General features: G+C 34.8%; 1 protein-coding gene and 1 non-coding gene across 3 annotated transcripts; both read left to right on the top strand.

Moving 5' to 3' along the window:
* Nucleotides 1-4,756: 4,756 nt before the first annotated feature.
* On the top strand, nt 4,757-22,174 carry EMB2785 (elongation factor family protein). 2 transcript variants are annotated; one of them, XM_011099739.3, is made up of 19 exons: nt 4,760-5,230; nt 6,574-6,648; nt 7,710-7,860; nt 9,679-9,747; nt 9,868-10,040; nt 10,502-10,639; nt 13,031-13,156; nt 15,217-15,315; nt 15,803-15,923; nt 16,063-16,126; nt 18,086-18,140; nt 18,225-18,349; nt 18,655-18,728; nt 19,065-19,114; nt 19,823-19,909; nt 20,029-20,079; nt 20,146-20,229; nt 21,460-21,510; nt 21,791-22,174. In XM_011099739.3, the coding sequence occupies exons 1-19, from the start codon at nt 4,886-4,888 to the stop codon at nt 21,872-21,874; spliced, it is 2,022 nt and encodes a 673-aa protein (XP_011098041.1). In that variant the 5' UTR covers nt 4,760-4,885; the 3' UTR covers nt 21,875-22,174. The 2 variants fall into 2 exon arrangements, with proteins under 2 accessions (XP_011098039.1, XP_011098041.1); XM_011099737.3 differs by having other exon boundaries at nt 4,757-5,230; nt 20,029-20,229.
* On the top strand, nt 5,559-5,653 carry LOC148784510 (small nucleolar RNA snoR113). Its single transcript, XR_016063879.1, has one exon. It is a non-coding gene; the product is annotated as a small nucleolar RNA snoR113 (small nucleolar RNA).
* Nucleotides 22,175-23,132: the final 958 nt, after the last annotated feature.

Here is a 23,132-nt window from a genome sequence, read left to right as displayed (position 1 = left end):
GACCGCGGTTTATTGTAGTAAATTAATACTATTAATCACGGCTAAATAAAATAAGAGCAAAAGTTTATACTTTTACCATGATTAATTAATATTCGTCATGATTTTAGCAATATCCAATACATTTGTCATGGTTTTGGCCATAACTAATGTTTTGGCTACACTTGCAAAAATAACGACCAATGGCCGTTGCGAGGCCGTGGTTGATTTGTATTTGCTACGATTATTTTCTTTTGACTATATTAGTTAATCATAACGAAAAATTATATTTTTTTATAACTACGGAATAATTATTATCAGGGTGAAGATTAATTCTTTGCATTCGGTAACCTAATAATATGATGATAATTAATTGGCATGCAAAAGATTTTGTTATTATCAACTCATTAGGTAGGGCAACACCATGTGAAATACAGCCTAGGAAGGGACATCTCTACGTGTCATATTATTGACTTGCAAATTTTTTTATATTATTCGTGCATGATTTATGGAAATCTTCACACCTCTTCTACCATCATCAAGTGCCAATAGTCAACCATGTGCATTACATGTCCTGAATTAACAATAAACTTTTTCCTTAATATTAATTTTCTTCAAATTTAAAGTAATAATATACTATACTAACTATCAAGTACTATTTAAAAGGGAAAAGTGTAGCAATATTTTGTTCACTTATTGAATTAATAGTGAGAAGATGCATATTATCTACACAAAAATTAGTATATTATAACAATAAAAGGAATTTATACATAAAAAAATACTTTTGGTCATAGATCATGTTCACTTTTTACGACAATCATTACAAATTCTCAATTTAAAAACAATAACTTGTGTTTTTCCTCACTTTTCATCTCGTCATTAATTAACTATTTTGATGGGAACGGTGATACTCATGTGGTCATTTAGTTGGACATGTTGGAGAGAATTATGGCATGTGAGAGACACATACTTTATTTTTTTAGGGATTATAATTGCAACTTTTGGCAAGAAGGGGAAATAATAAAATTAGGGTTAATACTATTTAGGTCCTTCCAAACTTATGAGAGTTATGCTTTTCAGTCTAAAATTATGACTTCAACAAGTGATTCAACTGCTGCAAAATCAAGTATTATGTGCAACTGCGGTAGAAAAATGTGTACAAGAACCTAGTGAGTGAGCTCAAGTCTATGAAGAAGGTTCTATGGCCATGACAATATTGCAACTGGGAAGACCCACTAATTTGCACAACGGCTAAAAATGCAATACCTAGGCTCCTTTTCAAGTTGGACAAAATGGAAAAAAAAGTTGTCCATGTATGATGACAAAGAAGGCCTGAATTTCCTTCCAAAACGACCACTTAACTGCCACATGATTTCCATCAATATTTAATGATCACGTGAGTACCGAAAATAAGATTCGCATAATCATTCTCCACTCTGATTTTAGCAGAAAGAAATCCCTCCATCTCCATTTCTAGTCTTAATTTATTTCACAATTCCGAGGAATAATAAATTCATGAAGTCTAGGTCGATAAAATTATTTTTGTCCTTAAATGAGATTTTTAAAGACCGCTTAAAGTGAGAATCTCGTTTGTCAAAATTCTCACTTTTTTCATACACGATTTATTACTGCAGTAACACGTGATACTTGATTCTACAGCAATTGAATCATTTCTTGAAGTCATATTTTTAGCGAGAGAAGCTCAATTGTATTACCATCTAACAGCACTATGACTGTATCTCCCCTAAATATCACACATAAAGTTAACTCTATTTATACATGTAAATATGCACATAATCAGCCCATGTGGAGCATATATATAAACATAATCTCTTCATCACCACTACCAAATTTATCATTTCATCCATAAGATTATACATATGTCTATCAAATATCACAAAATGGAACTGTTATATTTAGTTCACATGGTATCCTCATTTTTAATTTTAAATTTATACAACTACAAAATGTGATTTCTATTTTTATTGACGGGTGAGAAAAGAATGGCGTATTGGCCCAACCTAACTGTAATGTAAGGTTTGGATCTAGGTCTCAGTGGGTAGAGATCTATTCTTGAAAAATGTCAGTAGATGAATAACCCTGCAACTCAATAAGTAAATAACTAGCATCACATGTACATTAATTATAGTTTCAAACAGGAAAAAATGAGGAACATATGTAGAATATGATCAACTTTCATTTCAACACGTTTAACTTTATTCCATACGCAGTCAACTCATAACAAAACAACCAACTAAACTGTTCTTTTCCTAATCTGCTTACCAGAAGGTGATAAAGTATTTTCTCGACCAATCGAACCTCACCGTTCATTATATAATATTTAAATGAATCCTATTGAGTGTCACAAAAGCTCTTTTCATATGAAATCATTGGTCTTTTCATATACCAAAGCATAACTCTTTTCCCTTTTTTTTTGCACACAAGCTCATCAATAACATCAAGGGGTATTGAAATCACAATTATATTCAATTTTCATCACTTTCGCAATTTTCACATATCACCATTCTTGTAAGTCACTGTCGCACAAAATCCCACATAGACTCATTTTCATTTACAAGTACCAACAACACATCATTCAACAAATGAAATATTTCAATGCATTTTTTCATTTCAGTTTCACAACATAATCATTCAAATTAAATCATCCGCGACTCATATAATCCATAATAAATTAGTTCCAGTACACGAATCATTAACTTACATAAAAATAATATCACAAAGAAAGGTAACATATATAGATAATACTAATTATAAGGGCAAAATCTTGTTTTGGTACCACTAAAAAATGTCAGTTTTGTTTTTGGTACCACAAATTTTGCAAGTTCGGGTTTTGTACCATTAAATCAAAAAATAAATATTTTTTGTGCCAACTTAACAGCAGAGCCAATGTGCCGTGCACACGGGCCTTAACGGCCGTCAACCCCTCAATTTTGGCTGGAAAAGTCACGCGAGACTGAGAAAAAGGAGGAAAAATTGGTTTTTCAACATTCCTTTGTGTTTTGGTACTATTAAACCTAAAAATAAGTTTTTAGTCCCATAAAGTCATGTAAGGCGCAAAATAAGTAATACAACACATTCCAAAAGAAAAGATAAAATTCATAAACATGAAGTAAAATATATTGGTTATGAATACACGATTTAAGCTCATTGAAACCTGATTTGACAAAAATTTGAAAAAATCCACCTGACAAAAGAGATCCATTGCAATGCACGATTTTTCGCTAATAACTTGCCAAAAGACTTCAACCTATACAAAAATTCTCTACTTTTTTGTCTACATCTTTCTCTTTCCTTTATCCTTAGGTTGTGCCTTCTGAGATGTCATTACACTGCGCAAGTTTGATAAAGTGACATATTTTTTACCATCATGTATAATGATATCTCCAATAGGACCTGTCATATTCAGGTTAAGGCTGATTAGATACAAAACAGAATTATGATAGCAAGATAAAATTTAATGTGGAATTGTTTACCTTGTATGGGACGAGAAACAAAACCAGGAGGGTGTCCTACCATAGGTGGTGGTGCCCTAATGTTGACCCTTGCATGCATGAAACGTGGTGCTAGTACTAATACAGGGGCATTAATTTGATCTTGTCCATATAATATGAAACAACAATATTAACATCAACACTAGAATAGAAACAACAACAACGACACTAACACCAACACCAATATAGAAACATGAACAACAATACTAACACCAACACCAGTAAGTCCAAGTAAAAGACCAAAGCCTACTAAAATTGGGTATTTTTAAAAGTATGGTATGAAAGTTGCAATGTACTCTAAAGTTTGGTATCAAAAGTGCATTTTTCTCTTTTTAAAAGTGATGAATTAAGTGATTTTAAGAAAAATTACTAATAGTAAAAGTTGTAAATGTTTGAAAGTTGATTAGAAAAGCAATTGAAAAGTTAAAATAGAGTGTTTGATAGAAAATTAACTAGTATTTGAGATTATTCACAAAATGACCGAAATAACTTTTGAATCAATTTTTATTTTCTCCCCCTTTTTGTCGGTCACACTTTTTTCCCTTTCTATTTTTCTTTTAATTTCCCTTTCTTTTCTTTTAATTTCCTTTTCTTCTCTTCGTGTCCGTTTCATTCCCCCTTTTTATGTCTTAATTTTCTTCTTCATTATGCGATTCTTTCCTTTTCAATTTAGACTTGTAAATACTCCATCACTAATTAGTAATTCACTCCCCCAGTTCCACCATCACTCAACACCCGCCTTAAGGTCGCTTTCCCTACAGCCAGCCTCTTGCCGCACCATCCTTCCTCATCCCCACAACACCTTATACTTATACACAATCGTCTTTCCGTTACACCCCATCAATATATTTATTTTATAGGTATTGGTGCTCCTAACGTGGAGGACATGGTGGTTGATCAGCACAATAATATGAGGATAATTTATGATTATTACAAATAATAGAGGATAAAAATATCTTTTAATTTTAAAAGAACTTTGAAATATTTATAAAAATACAGATAAACTCGAGAGATGGAGGTTATGCTTTTAGCTTATGGCTTCTAACATTTTTTTTTTTTTTTTTTTGCTAAATTTAAAAATTTAAAAAGTAAAAAACTCACTTTCTTAACTAAAATTAATCTATAAACTTAGAATTGCTTTTTATTTTTTTATTTATTATTATTATTATTTTTTTTTAATTTTTTGCATACACCCACTCAGCCTCACAACCTGACAAATCGTTTTCCGATATTTTGCAAAAACCGCTTAAACCCTGACTTCGACCGCAATGGAAAGGTAAAAAGAAATTAGGATTAGGAAAAAACCCTTAAACCCTACAAGTAATAGCACCACCATCTGGCGTTCTTTCCTCTTCAATTACAGCAGAAGCGGCAGTTTCTCTGCACTCTGCTCGACAATGGTAGGTCCACTGCTCCGCTCTCTCTGGTCCACCGCCGCCAGAAAGTCCCGCTCTTCGTCCTTCCACTCCTGCTCCGACTATCTGAAGCCCCGCAGTGCGGGCTACACGAGGACCTTCTCCTCGATTACTGCAGCTGCCACGGCGTCGTCCACTCCGGATGCTGCCGGAGTCGCCGTGGATCCTAGTCGGCTTCGGAATGTCGCTGTAATAGCTCATGTTGATCATGGAAAGACCACACTCATGGATCGGCTCCTGCGCCAGTGTGGCGCCGATATTCCACACGAGCGAGCCCTAGACTCGATCAGCCTCGAGCGCGAGCGCGGCATCACCATCGCCTCTAAGGTGTTTAATGGTTTACCAGTTCTTTTGAATTTTATGTATGTTTCTGTTTCGATTCTTTGGAACCATAGAAAGTGAGTAGCTAACAAGGATATCAGATTGATAAGTTTATGTTCTCCGTTCCGTATATGGGTGTTCTGTTGTATTTTTTGGATGTAGATTTCTTGGGCCGTCTGTTAGGTTATTTTCTGCTTTCTTTATAGTAGATAATCCCGTAATGCTGGATAAAAGGATATCAGTAGGGTACTTTATTTTTTGAAGTTTGAAAAAGGAAATTGTTGTGTAGGGCTTCATATTTGCTTTGATCTTAACATTGAAATGAAGGGTCCATTGGCAATGATGATAAAAAGGCCGGTCTTACGGCTGCTACTATTTTGTTGGTAGTAGATTGATGAAAGTTTGCTGAGGTATTTACTTCTGAGCCAGTGGTAGATGGTGTCGGGCCATAATTGGATTACCGTCTCAGTTTAGACTAGCGTGTCGGTAGTCTTCCTGAATTTTTATTTACAAATTCCTGTATAGGTTTCCTAAATGGGACGTTTCTGTCGAAAAGTGTCCTGGTTTCTTCTAGTTACAATCTTTTGAGAATAAATAATCAGATATGGGGTGAATTTCTATAGAAAAGCTGTTTTTGAACCTCCTTGTCTGAATTTATTGTCTATCCTCAAAGGCAATTCAAGTGTGTGGGGTTATTTTAGGTCGATTTTGCGTGGGCTGGAAAAATGAATTTTAAGTTTTGAAGATTTTGAAGCGTGTATTGGGAAATGTGATTAGGGTCTAGTATTGCTTTTAGAGATAATTTTTAAAGGTGCTGAAAATGAATGAAAGTATGTTTAATATTGTTTTCTGAGGAGACAAAGTATTGTAAAAGCCAAAACATGTTTTGATAGTTGGTGTTTAGAATGGATAGAAGTATGTACTTTGGGCATTATTTTTCACGGAGTCAAAATGACTATGGAGTCAAATCATGCCTTGATATCAGGAGACTATAATTTATAATATATAAATAAAAATAATACAGGAAGATAGTTGAGGGTATGTTTTATTTTGATTTTGGGTATCTTTGATAGCGAGGATCTTAGGTTGGTTTTAAACCTAACAAAATCCTTACTATACTGTGTTTGGAGTCAGTTTTTGGCCTTTACAAGAACAACTTAAAATTAGAACCACACGTAGCAAACATTTCTTTTGGTGCGTATGCCTCAGTTGCTTGCTTAAATAAAAATTTTGCTATTGAAATTAGGAAATATTTCTGGTGGTTAATCCTCTTATGGTTCTGTAATTTGGTCGCCATATGTTTTTTGAGCATGTCATTTGTTATTTTTGTTATAACTTGCAACCTGCAGGTTACATCTATCTCGTGGAAAGAGCATGAGCTAAATATGGTTGACACTCCTGGGCATGCAGATTTTGGTGGTGAGGTATGCCATATTCTAAGAGCTCAAATTCGTAATGTTCTTTACTTTATGATGATGATGAAGTCTCTAGGAACAAAGATTATTGTAATATATTTTTGTTACTGGAGCTATAAGTTCATAAGGCCATGATTTCGGTTTTCAAGGAATAAAACTAGCTAAGTGGTTTAAGACCATCATCCATCACTTTGACTGTCTTTTAAATTATTTTTCTAGTAAGCGTGTGTATTAAATAAGATTTTAATTTAAATAGTGGCCTTTTATCAGATATTCAGATTAGAGCTCATATACAGTCAGCTCGGTTAAAATTTTATTTCTAGGAAACAATTGAACAACTTAAAGATGCATATTTTTGTTTTCTTTTGCTCACATTGATGTTTCAAGGAGCAACTGAAAAGAGGGGTATAACTCTGATAGCAAGATTGCAAATCAGTTTCCAGGCTATCCAGAAATATCCATCATAGAAGCCATTATAAGAAACAAGGGAACTTCACTTGTATAAATTGTAAACATTGTCTGCAAATCAATGAATTAAAACTTGATCCTAACTCATTAAGATACTTCCCTTTATTAGACCTGATTTCACCTTTGCAAGTTGTGTCCTAAAATGAAAAACCAAAAAACAGAAAAAACTTCTCAAAGTTTTAGCTTGGTAAATAGTTTTTGGTTGTGGATTCGACATGTATGAACTTGAGAGTAATGAAGGTTAAATCTGCAACAACTAAATCTACACATTTTTTTAGACGTGATGTCACCTTTGCAAGTTGTGTCCTAAAATGAACAACCAAAAAAGGAAAAAACTTCTCAAGGTTTTAGCTTGGTAAATATTTTTTGGTTTTGGATTGGACAATGTATGAACTTGACATTAATGAAGGTTAAACCTTGCAGCCTGAACATCTCATTGTATGACCCATATCATTTTAGTCTGATGAAATTCAACTAAATCTCCACCTTTTAAATTGTAATTACCTTGGATTGAATACCTGGAGACTGCAACAACATCCTTACTGCAGCCTTTAAGTCTTTACTATGCTGAATGAGTTAATTTTTCCCTTCTCTTTTCATAGGTGGAACGGGTTGTGGGCATGGTTGAAGGAGCAATATTAGTTGTTGATGCTGGTGAAGGTCCTCTGGCACAGACAAAATTTGTTCTTGCAAAGGCATTAAAATATGGTCTACGTCCTCTACTTCTTCTAAATAAAGTAGACCGACCTTCAGGTACCAATAAGTATTGGTGTTTATATAAAAATTCTTAAGATTTTAGAGAATAGCAAATACATTTATCTGTTTAGTTGCATACTTTTCAGAACAGTCTTGATGATAAGAAATCTTATGGTGTTAGAGAAAAGTAAATACATTTGTTTGTTAAGTTGCATCTTTTCAGAAACTTCCTCACCAAACTAGGCACAGAAAAGTACCTCAGAAACATCTGGGTAATCAAATATATATATGTATTGATGTAACAATGAAGATGTATACTTCTTTCTTCCAAGAGATTGTTGGAAACTCTACTTGGACTATGGAAACTGTAATCATGACAAACAACATTAGCATTGTTGATTGCGCCCTGCTGTGTGGCTATACTACTTCAACCTTGTTCCAGTTATGATTGTACTTCTCTCTATCAAAACCTACTATTTATTTTGTTGGAAGCATTTACTATTTTTGGTGTGGGACAGCAGGATGAAGAAACAAGGGTCCTTCGATTTTAAATCATGGTTCAAAGTCGCGGTATCGGCGATAATAGTGGCGGGTATTGTTCCACATTGGTCGCGGCATATCGGCATATTATTGGGCGATATGAAACAAATATGTTACAATGTTTAAAAAATTTCAAAAAAGTAGTTAAAACTATAAATACATTTAACTATCACAAATTATACATAATATTTCAGACCAAGATTTTTTTATCATATCAAACTTTCATAAATTAATCATAGAAGTGCTTAAAAAATTTAAGCATAAAAATATTACCCGACAAGCTAATGTCAAGTATGACCTTTTTAAGCATTTGCATGGGAACTTCAAGAATCATAGTTTGGGTTAATATTTAACTCAATTGGAAAAAAATATTACCCTCATAACATAATTTAACAAAAGTAATGCTGATTAATTCCATAAATATCACATTTACTTGATAATTATGCTTAGGTGCATGAACTCCATAAGATATGAGGAAGTTCACAAATCCATAAAAGAGTAAGCACCACTTATAAATTTATTTGGTGGTCTCAACCATCACATCATATTCGCTCCGAATATTCGATATTATCAGCGATGTAGTCGGATTTAAGCGATAATATCGTTAAATTGGTGATAATATAAGATATTATCGGCGATACTAGACAGTCTCGGATAATATATAAAATCGGGGATGAGTGCCGATCCAGTTACGTATCGGCTGATATCAACGATGATATCGGCCAATACTTTGAACGATGTTTTATATAAAGTAATACCCTGCAGCATATCGGATATCAAGCTGATACGTAATGTTTTGCATAGAATCTCAATGCCTGCAAGAAAAGCAAAACCATGATTGAATTTGATCAGTATGAGAACATTTAAGATATCGGGCTGGAATCTATCCAGCTTCTTATGAATGGTGGAATACTCTTTTGGAAGAGGTTACTCTGTACAACTTCTGAATTCCAAACAAAATGATGCCATAGGTCAAGAAGATAGATTATTCTTTACAAATTCTGAAGGTAGAGCAGTGTTAACAGTTGAGAGGGCCTTCATTTTATTAGGAAAATTATTCATTCTGCATCATTGCAATTACAATTTTATGTGCACTCTTTACTTGAGTTCTCAAATCTGATTCAATGGCTGACAAAAATTCATTGTATTCAGAATTTGTGATGTGCCAAAATTTGGTTAGATGTTGGATGTTCATGTTGTAGACGGATGTAAGCATTGCACATAAAAGGACTTCTATTAAAATTTCTCAAATTTTCAATACCTTTGTCCCATCTGTTTTTCTTTTAATGCTTTGAAAACATGTATTTTCTATAACCTTTTCTTCTGTATGTGTAGTTACTGAAGAAAGATGCAATGAAGTCGAGAGCCTGGTGTTCGATCTATTTGCTAATCTTGGTGCCACAGGTGCTTTCTGTGTTTCTTCTGTTATCATAGTCCCATTTGATTAATCTTTAACCCCTGAAATTAACTGTATTTTTTCACATTCATTACTGTGTTCTCATTTGATTGATTCCTTTTCCTCAGAGGAGCAATTAGAGTTTCCTGTTCTTTATGCTTCTGCCAAGGAAGGATGGGCTTCATCCACTTATACAAAAGATCCTCCGGATGATTCGAAGAATATGTCTGAGTTGCTTGATGCAATCACCAGACACGTTCCTCCGCCAACTGCTAGTGTTGATGCACCTTTTCAGATGCTGGTTAGTGCTGGAATATTTACTGTTAACTTCATACTTTCAGTGTTGATATGCAGCATGTGCTTCCTGGAATTCAGTATAACCTGACCTGTTATTCAAGGAGAAGAGCAATAAGTAGGGGCGAAAGCCCGAATGAGCCACTTAGAGAGGTGTTATATAAGAATTATGACAACTAACTAGAGGGGGTGTTAAGTGGGTAAGAATAGAGAAGTTCTGGCTTTGCATTGAAGATCTAGCAGTTATTAGGAGTCGTCCATCTTTTGTTGTTTCTGTCTTGCTGGAAGTCCCTAACAAAAGAATACATATTTATTTCAATGACGCAAAAAGATAAGATCGATGTATTTATTAAATTTTCGTTACTATACGTTAATTTTCGTAGACTTGCAAATCAGTTTCTACTTTCTACCATGCATTTGCACCTTTATAGAGAAACCTTCATAAAGCTGTTTGCCAGCTCCTTTCAGGTATCTATGATGGAAAGAGATAATTATGTTGGACGGATTCTAACTGGTCGTATCCATTCTGGGATTGTCCGAGTTGGTGATAAAGTGCATGGACTTCATAGTACAGATTCTGGGGTCATCAAAATGGAAGAAGGGAAGGTTTGTGGTCTTGAAGTTTTTGTCTCTCACCAGTTGTGCTATATATACAGTCCGTGCTGCACATAATTTGAGCAATGGTTTCATGATTACTTGATTTTTGTTAATTAATTATGTGCTATTTAGTCTTGCAAGTGATCGTTTTAGTCTAAATATGAACACCATCTGCATATGGTTTCCACATCCTACTTGTTTCTGGGCTTATTGGAAGATAAGGCATCAGGCCTTGCTCTGCTGCGGTATGAGAGCTGATATCTGTGGGATGACTTTCCTCAAAAATAATTTCACATTGTCCTTGAAACTGGAAAAACTGTTTGCATGCTGGCGTTTTTGCATAGTACACTTGGATCTGAAATTGGAGGTCTTTTGTCTTGTCTTAAGAGGTTTCTTCTGTTGCGTAATAGAAGGATTTTAGCTGCTTGTTCTGTAGTTACTTATAATTTTTAAGTTACCTACGCCATTACACTCATCCCACGAAGAACTGATACCTTTATGTTATAAGAAAGATCTTTATTAGAAAAACACGTGTTAGGAAGAAAAGAATAACTGTGGACAAAAGAATTAGTTGACTTGCCTCATTTTCCTTTCTTTCTTGGAGATGCAGAGACTTTTTGCTTTATAGAGGATTGTTATTATTTGCACTCTACCTTGAGTTAAGCATAGATGTTGCTTTTACACAGCTTCCCTTAACATATGCTAAACGGGTGTGTGGTCAAGCTCTATATGAGAATATCTGCAATTTTGATTCAGAGAATGCATGTATGACTAGGTCAGCCCATGTGGATCCAATTTTATATTGGTCTAACTGGTAGGATCCAAATGGAGAAAATTTCAAAGATTTCCCTACATTTGATAATAAAAATAAAAGGAGGCCTAATAATTAATTTTTGCTGTTTTACCTATTAATTAATTTTTATGTTATGCTAGATAATAAATTAAATCCTAGCAACAGATAATCTCATAACTTAATTATGTTGAAACTCGAAACCTCTTCAGCAATAGAAAGCAGAAGATAAGAAAACTGAATGTTTTTATGTTTTGACTTTGCGAAAGGATGACGTAGCAATTAACCAAAAGATAAAGGATAAAAATGATAAGTTTTATGTTTTGCCAAGGATGAGAAGGAATGCACAAAGAAGGAAGATGAATAAGATTAAAAAATGTTGGAATGAAACTTGGTTGTGGATAATATGGTATCAGAACAAGAATGTTTTGGTCTTTTGGGTCTTATATTTACACTTTCGCCCAATTTTGAACAAAAATGGAATTTGCTTTGAAAGGGTTTTCATCTACATCATATTTTTCTTTCCTCCACTGTTGTTCTTCAAATTAAATATAAAACTTTCTTATTCAGTTTCATTTTTCTTATACATTCTATTTTCGCCCCAACCAAATGACTCTTCATGTCTAAGATTTTATGCGGTTGTCACTTGATATAGTAAGAAAGCTACTCTATAAGAGATGTTCTGCATAGGTCTCACCAACACCCAATTATGAAAGTTTGGCCTTTAAGTAGAAAATACGGCTTTCACTTTTGGAGTCAAGCTTGAGACAATAATATTAAATGTCTTTAACTTTACTATCTTAAGGTTTTTAGATGAGTTGCTCTTGCAATAAGTAGCACCAAAATAAGCTAAACACTAATTATTGAGGCCTGCTAACAAGCCAGTCATCCTCTGATCATGCGAACCAAAGCTTGAGACTTAGAAGAATCTTTGTCTTGCCCTAGTGAAAACTTAGGGAGGGTTCCGTTTTCTTCATAACGCGGGGACCTCAAGCGATGATCCAGGATCTTCTCTTCTCTGTTACACGGAACATCTAACTAAGTAGACAGGATTTAATGGACGTTGACAAACCTGTAATAGTAATAAAGCTTGAAAACAATTGGAACAAGAAGAAATTCACATGTAGGAGGAAAAGAAGAAGACAGAAAGTTGGGTAGCTTTGAGAATCATTAGTTGACCCTCCTTTTTTGTTTGTCTAGCTTTGAGAATCATTACTCGACCCTCCTTTTTCTTCAGGTTGAGAAAGTGCCACATTTGCCTTAGGATATATGTAAAATATTATATTAACTGGATATCAAAATTGGAACAGTAATGGAAGACCACTCTGCCCTTTGATTTCACTGATCTCCAATTATGATATGGACTTAGTCCAGTTTATATATTATGTGCACAAAAAAGGGATCAAATTGGTTGAACTAAACTTTGATATAATGAATACACTTTGAAGTACTTGTTAGCATTGATATTAGTGATGGGGTATGTCGGGATGACCCTACTAGATAAGGCGTCATACTTCTTGTTTTCTGCTATGAGTTTTTAAAAGGCATATATGTGAATAATGATTCTTAATCTATTATCATTTTTATGTCATCTATTTACATTTTTGTAGGTTGTGAAACTGATGAAAAAGAAGGGCACTTGTACCCTTTCAGTTGATAGTGCTGGTGCTGGTGATATAGTATCTATGGCTGGGTTAACCTGTCCCGCAATAGGGCACACAATCTCAAATGTCGAGGTACATGATTCTGATGCTTTTCCTATTTACTGGAGGGCACATTAATTCTGCATCATTCTTTTAAGCAACTGGGAGTTCTCATGATACTTTCTTTTCTTTGGTCTTTCAAATTGACAAAGTTTGGGTTCTCGATTAATTTGCCTAGTGGCTTAACTTAAGGTTTCTACTCCATGAGTTGTTCGGAGTTGATTCTCACGAGGTGGTCACAGATGTGTCATTATGTGCTTAGAAATTGACAATGCTGGATTCTATGACTGCTGAATCTGCTTTCTGCACCAAAATATTATATCTATTAGCACCGCTAACACTATTACTACTGCACCTGTGGCGCAATTTCAAGCATTCATGCCCCACCAAATTGACTTTTCAATCACTGCACAAACCCGCAATGTGCCAGCAGTCATGTGTGTTTATCTTCTTTTATTCTAATAAGAGGCTTTGAATTAATCTGGAGCTGCATACTGATATGTTTAAACCATGCTTGTGGGGGATGGGAGTAACTTCTTGTTTTGATGGCATTATTCTTTGCGTCAAATATTTGCTCCTTGGATTTTCAGGTATTTTATTTTGTCTCAAAGTTATCATTTCTTTTGGCTGGGTGTCTTATCTTTTGTGTTGGTTTCCCTTGTTTAACATATTGTTTGTTTTTGGTAAACTAGTCGTCGCTGCACGTGGTTCCCTAGAGCATATAAAAAAGGCTGTGATGAGAAAAAAGGAATTAAAAGAAAACAAAATTGTAATTGTAAAATTGTAACAAGTGTGGAGAAGTAAGGTGAGAGAAATGTGGAGTAGTGGGTTGACAAGGAAAAAATGTAAGGGATAACTATATTCTCCTCCCCTGAGGTTTGGTATAATTACACATAGACCCGTGTGGTTTGGGAAATTACATCTAGCATCCCTGAAGTTTGTTTTGTCTAACAAATAAGTCCTTTCGTTAATAAAAATTCACAGAATTTATAATAATAAAAAAAAGAGAATCTATGCTTACCCCTCGATTGCCTTATTACTGATTTATTGCAGGTTAAATAAATCTTTTTCTGAAAAATTACCCTCATACGTCGTTACGCGTCAATGCATATGAGGAAGTATATTTTCACTGTTATAAGGGTAGATTAGTCGGAAAACATTGTTTGACATGCAATCAGTCACTAATAAATCAATCTGAGTGTAAATAATAATTTTTCACTCATTTTTTGTTATTATCATCAAATTCAATGAATTTTAACTAAAGAAGGAACTTATTTGTTAGATGGAAGCAAACCAGGGTGCTAGGTGTAATTCTCCAAACCATAGGGGGTCCACGTGTAATTATACTGAACCTCATGGGAGGGGAGTTTAACTATCCCAAAACGTAATGTGAGATTATTTAAAAATATTGAAATTGCTATAATACTGTTCTTGAAATTATGACCAAATTATTTTTGAATGGAAGAAGTGAATTAAAGGGTAAACTTGGGTATTAAAAGATTGGTACGAAAAAGTTTTCTTTTATAATATTGTAGATAAGTTAGTATCCTTTCTTCTTGTGCTGGACTCTCATGTTGAAGATTTTCATTTCTTTTCTTTGCGCTGTTTTGCTTTTAATCTCTTCTATCATGGTGTTACTTTCCTCTCATATCGTCTTCCTCCACTAGACACCATGTGGTTTAACCCTCAACGTATCCATCTCTAGGTTAGGATTTTAATTGATGTCGAACAGAGTTTACCTGAAAATCATTTCTGCTACTACTTTACAGTCTTCAGCATATTTTGCACAAATTCTTTATCTCGTTCCTATATTTGATTAATTTTTGAATAGTTGGTTAGTGTGGCAGTTTTTTGTGGATATGCGATTGTTGGAAAAACATCAGTTTCTAAGTTCCTTTTGCTTCTGATTTTAACTTCTATTCCCCCTCATCCTATATTTTTCATAATATTAAAAATGATGATGTCTATGTCCTGCTCTATACCGAGTAAATGAACAGTCTATAATCTATTAGCAGTTGAAATGTTCACATCTACTCTGCAAAATCCTTGATGTGATATTAGACATGTAATTGACATTACTAGGTTTCTGGTAGGTCATGACTGCTCTGCCTACTGTTGAACTCGACCCTCCAACCATTTCCATGACTTTTGGAGTGAATGACTCGCCATTGGCTGGTCGAGACGGTACTTATGTAAGATTCCTTTTGCCCCTATTCTTTTTTGTGTACATCCTCGTTGATCTTTCCATATCACAACTGGTCTTTTAGATTGTATCTTGAGTTCGACTATGTTTTAGACTTTCACTCTTCGGTCTTACATGAATTTGGGCGAGCAACTGCTTGTTTAAACACCCTTATTTTGATGCAACAGTTACCCTGCTCTTCTGTGTGCCTATTGAGTTGCCAATGACACGGCTCTTTTTGGTGGGTTGAGGAGCTGTCATCGCAAACTTTTCTATATGCACGTTGTTTTTCTTTGATATTTTTACATTTCCATCCCACCAACAGTATTTCTTCCATCGTGATCCAACCAAAATTTTTACATTCTGTACTTGTGGATTTGATGTCATCTGTATAAAGGGATCACTAGGGATCGTGTTGTATGCTTATTGCTGGGGTTCACTGGATATCGTGTATGATGCATGATGAGATTCTTCTTTTATTTGTAAAACAAATGTAGTTGACTGGAAGGCAAATTGGAGATCGACTAATGGCTGAAGCTGAAAGAAATCTCGCAATAAACGTGCTCCCTGGTATGTCAGACTCTTATGAAGTTCAAGGGAGGGGAGAGCTTCAATTGGGTTAGTTCTTTTGATAAGATGTATTTTATATTATATGCTTTATTTTTACTTTATCTTATAATGTTATGGTCCAGAATTACACTAATCCTCATCTGTTCCGTTTTGCATTGTCTTAACTTATCTCTACTATGGAAAACAGGCATCTTAATTGAGAACATGAGGCGTGAAAAGTTTGAGCTTTCTGTTTCACCTCCTAAAGTCATGTGAGTTTTTCCTTTGAGCTGGTGCCTTGTGCTGCTTCCTCTTCCTTCTGCCTCCATTTTGTTTCTTTTTTTCGTGTTGTATATATGTAACTGCTACAGGAAAAGCCAAATTCAAACCTTTACTTTATTGGGATGGAGAGTTAGATATGATGCTTCCTTCAATATATCATGACTAATTTCTCGTTAGCCGAATGTTGAGAGTTCAGATGTTCTGAAGAGTTGGACAGGAGCAATGAACTACATTTTATGTGACTTAAATGAATTTGATTGATGCTCGAGACTTCAGCCAATATGCATGTTGGGTTGTTCCCTACTTGAAAGTATGTTAATCATGGTATAATAATTTAAAACTCGGCAAAGTGTAACAACTCTCTTTCAGCATATTTAGGAACCTTCCCTGATAGTCATAATACTGAAGAGAACCTGAAGGAATGTGCTTCTGTGTTGAATAGAAATTTTCATATTAGAGTTCCTTTCATCAGGTTCTTTTTCAACTATCTTCCCAGTGGTGAATATCCATCACTTGGTTTTAGAATGTTTTTACTCGGCCCATTTCGGCCAATCAAGTAATTGTGTTATCTGGCGTAATTGGAAATGTGACTATGCAGGAGGATTAATTAACTGGTCTGGAGCAAGCCAGATTAGAATTGTATCTTCTAATGCAACCATGCTCAGATGCTACATTTTCCTGAAAGCGTCAACACTCAAAACGTTAATAAACTCACGTGTAGGTTCTTTTGCTTGATTCTTTTAGCATCTGATTCTTGCTTGCTTCTCAACTCACGAAAACTTCTGCTGTCTGCACCAGTGCATTAGCTAGCAGTTTTAGTGCATTGCGTTTAAGCAAAGAAGGAACACCAATCTGGGATAATAAGTTTGTAAGAAACAAGAAATGGAAGTGAACTATTCCTTTGTGAATTTGCTCACAGGCATCTATTTCCTTTGTGAGTTTGTCCACAGGCATCTGTTTCCTTTGACATGATATTTTAGTTCCTCCATGTACCAAAGAGTGTCCTTGTTTTGAATTGAAATAGAGTTTTAGATGACAATTGCAAAGGCGAATCTTTTTGTACCTATGCAATACAAAACTGTCAAAAGTAGTGTGCGAAATCCAGTCTGTCACATGACTCACATTTTATACTTTAGAGGTTGGACCCCTATGGATGTAATTTAGGAAATTAAACAGTATCTTTGGACATCCCAAACATCAAGTGCAAGCAGTCAGTTATAGAATGAAGAGTGATGCTTTAATAGTATTTCCAAAGAAAAAGTGAAGTTAGTTTGAATTCAAATGCTTTTACTCTTAACTGTGTTGTCTATAACTGGGAAATGCTCTTTATTCCTCTGTCTTTGCTGAATCATTAGACAGCAACTGGACAAACGAGCAAATATGTTAGAAACTCAGTATGGATAGTCCTTTGCTTTTTACCAGCTATTCATTTCCTGTTGTATTTTCTCTATTGGGAAGAGATAGGGGAAGAGAAAGCCGATAGAAGGAATTCTCTTTCTAGATCATCTCAATTATAAATGACGTGATAGTTTCAATCTGATCCCTCCAAAAATGCACAATTCTGAGCTCTTATGCTGAGTTTTCGTGAGGATTATTTCCATTTTGTCCTGGATGATGTATCCTCTTCCAATTATTCATGGTTCTCAGTATATTGACTTTCTGAAGTTTCTCAGTAACACATTTGGACTTGATTACTTTTATTGGTGTTAAGATTCTTAGATGTATTAACTAAAATATGATCTGTGTGAGATATGTATTGTGGAAGCTAACCAACATGGATTTCCTAAATGTTACTATTGCCACCAGACTAGAATAAGATGTAGGCTGTTTAGGCTACTGTTCATGATGTGGGATTGTAAATATATGATCTTCTCAGTTGTTCATACATGAGAAGCTTCTCAACTTAAATCATTTTTATACAGCTTGGGATAATTTCTGTATTTAATCAGGTACAAAAATGAGAAAGGACAAAAGCTGGAGCCAATTGAAGAAGTGACTATCGAGGTGATAGCCCTGAAGCAAATGTAAAGTGATTCTCCAACCTTTCAGAATTTCAATAAATGACTTGGTGTACCTTGCTTGTGCCAGGTAAATGAGGAGCATGTGGGTTTAGTTATGGAAGCTCTCTCTCACAGGCGAGGAGAGATAACTGACATGGGTCCTGTCCCTGGCAATGTTGGCAGGACTAGACTTTGTCTGACTTGTCCTTCTAGGTACATATTAGTTCCTTATTCTATCTTCTGATTCTTTATTTCATATTCTTTTTAACTCTGATTTTTGTGGTATTTTTGTAATTGTCAAATTTAGTTCTTCCTTTCTTTATGCTACCCCCATATCTTCCAAATTTGTGCTCTTTGATTGTTTCTTTCATTAAGCTCGGTTGCCTCAGCAGATATTATTTCACTGATGCAACCTTTTGCCCTGGGGTACTTTCTGTCACTTTGTCATGCATTTACTATGACAGGATAAGAATTTTGGTATTAGTTTTATCTCCTTGATATTTTGTATATGTTTACAGGGGCTTGGTTGGTTATAGAAGTGTGTTCAACAGTGTTACACGAGGCACTGGATTTATGCATCGTGCATTTCTGAGTATGTCTTCTTCAGCCATTTGTACCACTAAGTTTTGATCGTTTGCTTTCTTTTGAGCTGATCAATATATGTCTTGTGAGCTTGCTTACCTTTGTTATATTCTCCTCTAATTAGAAACAGAACTTGTTATTTTATCCCAACTATTGAGATTTTTTTATGTATTTCAACTTTTCAATTTATGCATCATATCATAGGGACTAAATCTTATGCCATCGATTACTGATACTTGCTTCCATTGATTATTTGTTGCTTCCTTTCCTTGTTTGCCCCACGTGTGAGTTGTAATACTTTCCTTCTATGATTTTGCATTTTGATTTTTGTATGTTATTCATGCAGATTACGAGAAATACCGAGGTCCTCTTGGAAATGTCAGGAAAGGAGTCTTGGTATACAAACATGTCACTTTCTGTGATCTTGCTATTTTTGTTATTAATTTTCTTGTATAAACTTATTTCTATTTATTTCTTTTTTGTTTTTCTGCCGACTTTTTGAAATGGGATTGATGTGCTTTGGTAAATGTTTTCCATTGTGTAGGCACTTTGTTCTAGTTTTTCATGTATACGTACTACAATATCATGACAATCAAACTGGCTTCTGTCAAGATTAATTAGAGATAGCTCAGGGAAGAATACAAGCCTTAAGTTGCAAAACAAACATTTATTCTACCACTACTCATTTCTGAAGCCATCATTTGCATTGCATTGTACATGCCAATCATCCTTTGGTAATATTCCATGCAGACTGTCTAGCATGTCAAGTCTGCTGGTATATTTTGTAATATTGAGCATGCAAACATGAAGGTTTTCTTCAGAATAATCTTACCCACCCAACCACCAAAAAGAAAAAGAATAACATTAATAAAGACGACTTCTATAGACATTACTACAACGCTGATCTTTTGTCAATCCTGGTCTTGTCTCGGTTAGGCAACTCTGTGCTAGAAACGAGATTAAAATTGTCTTAGGTTTTATCCAAGTTTGTCGCATGTAAATTAAGTATGAGTCCTGTTGCTCTACTTTGGATTGAATCTATTGTCTGTATTTCATTTATTAGGTTTATGTTTGTGATTTAGCTAAGCAATCTTGATCTAACAGGTTTCAATGGGATATGGGACTATCACTGCTCATGCATTGATGAGTTTAGAAGCTCGTGGAATACTTTTTGTCAAACCCGGAATGGAGGTTGTTGTGATTACAATTTACATTCTCCAGTAGACTAAGAAACTTGAGATTATTTTCATTATTCCTAATGTTATGGTTCGGGGGCTACATTTTTTTAATTGTTTTTCATATATTTGCAGACTTATGATGGGATGATTATTGGTGAACATTCTCGAGATACAGATCTTGATGTAAGTGTAAAGTATTCTAAATATAGTCATGAGTTGCTTTTTGTTAACCCCAATTACTCCTTGCAGGTTAATCCAGTTCGAACTAAGGAGCTGACAAATGTACGTGCTGCCTCCAAGGACGAGAATGTGAAGCTAACTCCTCCTCGCCTGGTATGAACTCTAAAATTCATTTCCTTCGGGTCTTGTCTTGGGTGGGTGGGAGAGGATTTGGTTAATGAATTAGAAGTTAATAGTAATTTTACACACCTACACCCCTTTTGCATGGGGAGGACAGTCTGGGAGGATGAGGGTGGATTTGGCAAAACTTAAACCCGCCCCACGTATTTCCTGAGTGGACTTGGGCCCCACCCTGTCTTTTGCCCCTCCTTGAATGTGAACCAACCCTACCATCCAAAACACCAACCCTGAAGGGCCAATCTGACAAATGCATTGGACAAGTTGTTCTGTTCATATGTCATCCAAGCCATATTTCCCAAACTTACCAGATGGTTGAATTGAACTCGTAAAGGCCGTTGATGTTTCATATAACTAGAGTGATGATCCACAACCTTTACATGGAGGAGGTTAGATGAAAAGAAAGCTCCAAGAAGTGGAAGGTGAAGTCAATTCAGAAGTGATTGAACTCGATAATATCTTATTTTATTTAGTACAAAAAATCAAATGCTTGAGCAAATATGGATGTATTGAACTCCAAGAGAAGAAACTGTAAGGTAATGGCTTATATCAGTAAAATGAATTCATATTTACATGTATAGAATTGTAGGTGTTTGAACCCAAATTGGCGTGGACCCAACCGGCCCACCCATTTGCCGCCATTATCGACATAAGTAGGCCATCATTCAGAAGTCACATGACATTAATATCATCTCCAAAGGAACATGGTTCTCAGACTTGACAAATGTTCAGCAGTGCAAATCCATTCCTAGGAGTTAACAACTAACAGGCATGTATTGAATGGCAGATACCTAACTGTTGAAACATCTGTATCTATACAATCCTAATGACAAACATCCCAGTCTTACTCTTGGTTAAGAATCATTAAGCATTTTAGAGATTTTCCAGATCCAAATCTAAGTAATGTTACTAAGCTACCACTTGTGCCACTTCTAAACTCTACAACATTCATTCCAAAGTAGTTACATGAATCTGTAGGTTATTAAATTCCATATGACGATCCCCAAATTTTCTCTATTTCATGATGATATATCTAACCACTTCTTTTTCCCCTACAACAATCAGCTCTTTGTTAATGAAGAACTATGAATAATATGTTTTTCACTTGAGCACATATCTTAGGTTGGTGTTCCACACTAAATGAGACGTGCGAAGTACAGGTTGTGGTTTTTGGGTCACTTATTATCATTGCTGCATTTCTTGCAGATGACTCTTGAGGAAGCAATAGGATACGTCGCCTCTGATGAACTAATTGAGGTATGTCCCTGTTACAGTCTTGTTATTCTAATGTTGATAAAAAGAAAACGTTTCTGAGGCTCACTTTAGGAGACTAGACTCTTTGCCCGTTTTTGAGAAAAAAAGTAGGAGCATGTTACCTGCTGTTTAGAATCTGATCTCTAAGTTGGGTAATTATGGGATATCTGATTGATCTTGCACTCCATGATGCATATCGGCAGCGTTTTGCAATTTCATCTGTCTCTTTGATATGGTGACTGAGCTATAACATTTTCTGTGCATTTTATCTTTTGCTATGCAGGTTACTCCAAGTGCTATTCGCTTAAGAAAGAGATACCTGGATGTTAATAAGCGGAAAGTAATGAGTAAGAAACCGAAGGAGTAAATTCCTCATGGTATACAATTTTGTGTTTTTATACTTATCCTTTTCCTGTCGACCAATATAGTCGTCTGCGGATTTACTATAGGCACTGTCGAGGTTTAATACATCAAATAGTTATATCTGTATGATATATTGTTTTACCAGGTAGCTATTCTGTTAATTTTATGAACAAATAGAAATATAAGGAATAAGATAGGGATTGAACTGCAAGCTTCTGCAGCTATTTTTTGCCCACCCTCTTTGTATGTAAACCTCATTAGAGTTATTAGATAAAGAGAAGCTACTTTCAGTTGGAGACTATCAGACTTCGTTTTCTGTTAAAAAATAGAGTTTATTTGTTTTCACGATGAATGTGAAGGTCTTTCAGCCCATTTCTTTTGCGTAACGTTGGGGTGACACTGTCTGCAGTCTGTTTCGTCGAAGAATCAGAAGGGTTTAATTTGTGTTTTTGTTGAACATACAATTACGTAGGTATATCGGATGTCATTTTGGAAGGATTGATTTGATGATCTTTCGATTATTTATCTGGCTGCCAATGTTCTTTCTTTTAGTAGTTCTTTGTAAGAGTTCCTGAAAGGAAAATCTTACTAAAACATCAGAGCGCTTGTATTTTAAGGCCTACATTTTTTTTTCTCTCTAGACGGTAATCTTCAAGAAGAAATCGTTTACTTTTGATTCAAAACAGTTTTTGAAACTCCAGTGAGTAATTTTATAAAATGAAAAATAGCAAAAAATTTCAAAATTTAAGTGCGTAGCTAATATTTTAGAGAAAAATGCAAGTAATTTTTCATGTGATATTGTAAATGAATAAACTGCTGTTTGTATAAAAAAGCAACGATTTATCCTTTTGTGTTCTTTAAACAAAATAATTTGTACCTCTGTATTTTTTATTTTGTTTTAAAAAATATAAAAAAGAAACTCCCATCTTTATTCCTCATAGAGGGTATTTTACTCTTTCACTGTATTACAAAGGGGTGAGTTGCATTAAATTATTTTAATTTCAGAAGAGCACCATTGAGTTGGAAAGACGTCTTGGTTTACACTCAGGTTCTCCCCCACGCACCTGTTGTAATAAAAAGAAAGAAAAACAAAATTTCATAATAATTTATATTATTAATTACACTACCCTCCCATATGATTTAATGTAATTATATATAAATTTTATGTGATTTGAAAAATTAGACCTAGTATCTTTACTAATTGCTGTCGCTAACAAATAGGTCGTCTTGTTAATTAAAATTTATTGAATTTGTTGATATTA

The sequence above is a fragment of the Sesamum indicum genome, linkage group LG13 (genome assembly GCF_026168435.1).
Source record: "Sesamum indicum cultivar Baizhima isolate 11 linkage group LG13, ASM2616843v1, whole genome shotgun sequence".
Lineage (NCBI taxonomy): Eukaryota > Viridiplantae > Streptophyta > Magnoliopsida > Lamiales > Pedaliaceae > Sesamum > Sesamum indicum.
This window is presented reverse-complemented; position numbering and strand designations above follow the sequence as displayed.

Excerpts from the sequence above, each read along its gene's own strand:
- EMB2785 (XM_011099737.3), top strand. The coding sequence starts at position 4,886 with ATGGTAGGTCCACTGCTCCGCTCTCTCTGGTCCACCGCCGCCAGAAAG. Across the intron at positions 7,861-9,678 it reads TAAAGTAGACCGACCTTCAG|TTACTGAAGAAAGATGCAAT; the intron begins GTACCAATAAGT and ends CTGTATGTGTAG. Across the intron at positions 9,748-9,867 it reads TGCTAATCTTGGTGCCACAG|AGGAGCAATTAGAGTTTCCT; the intron begins GTGCTTTCTGTG and ends CCTTTTCCTCAG.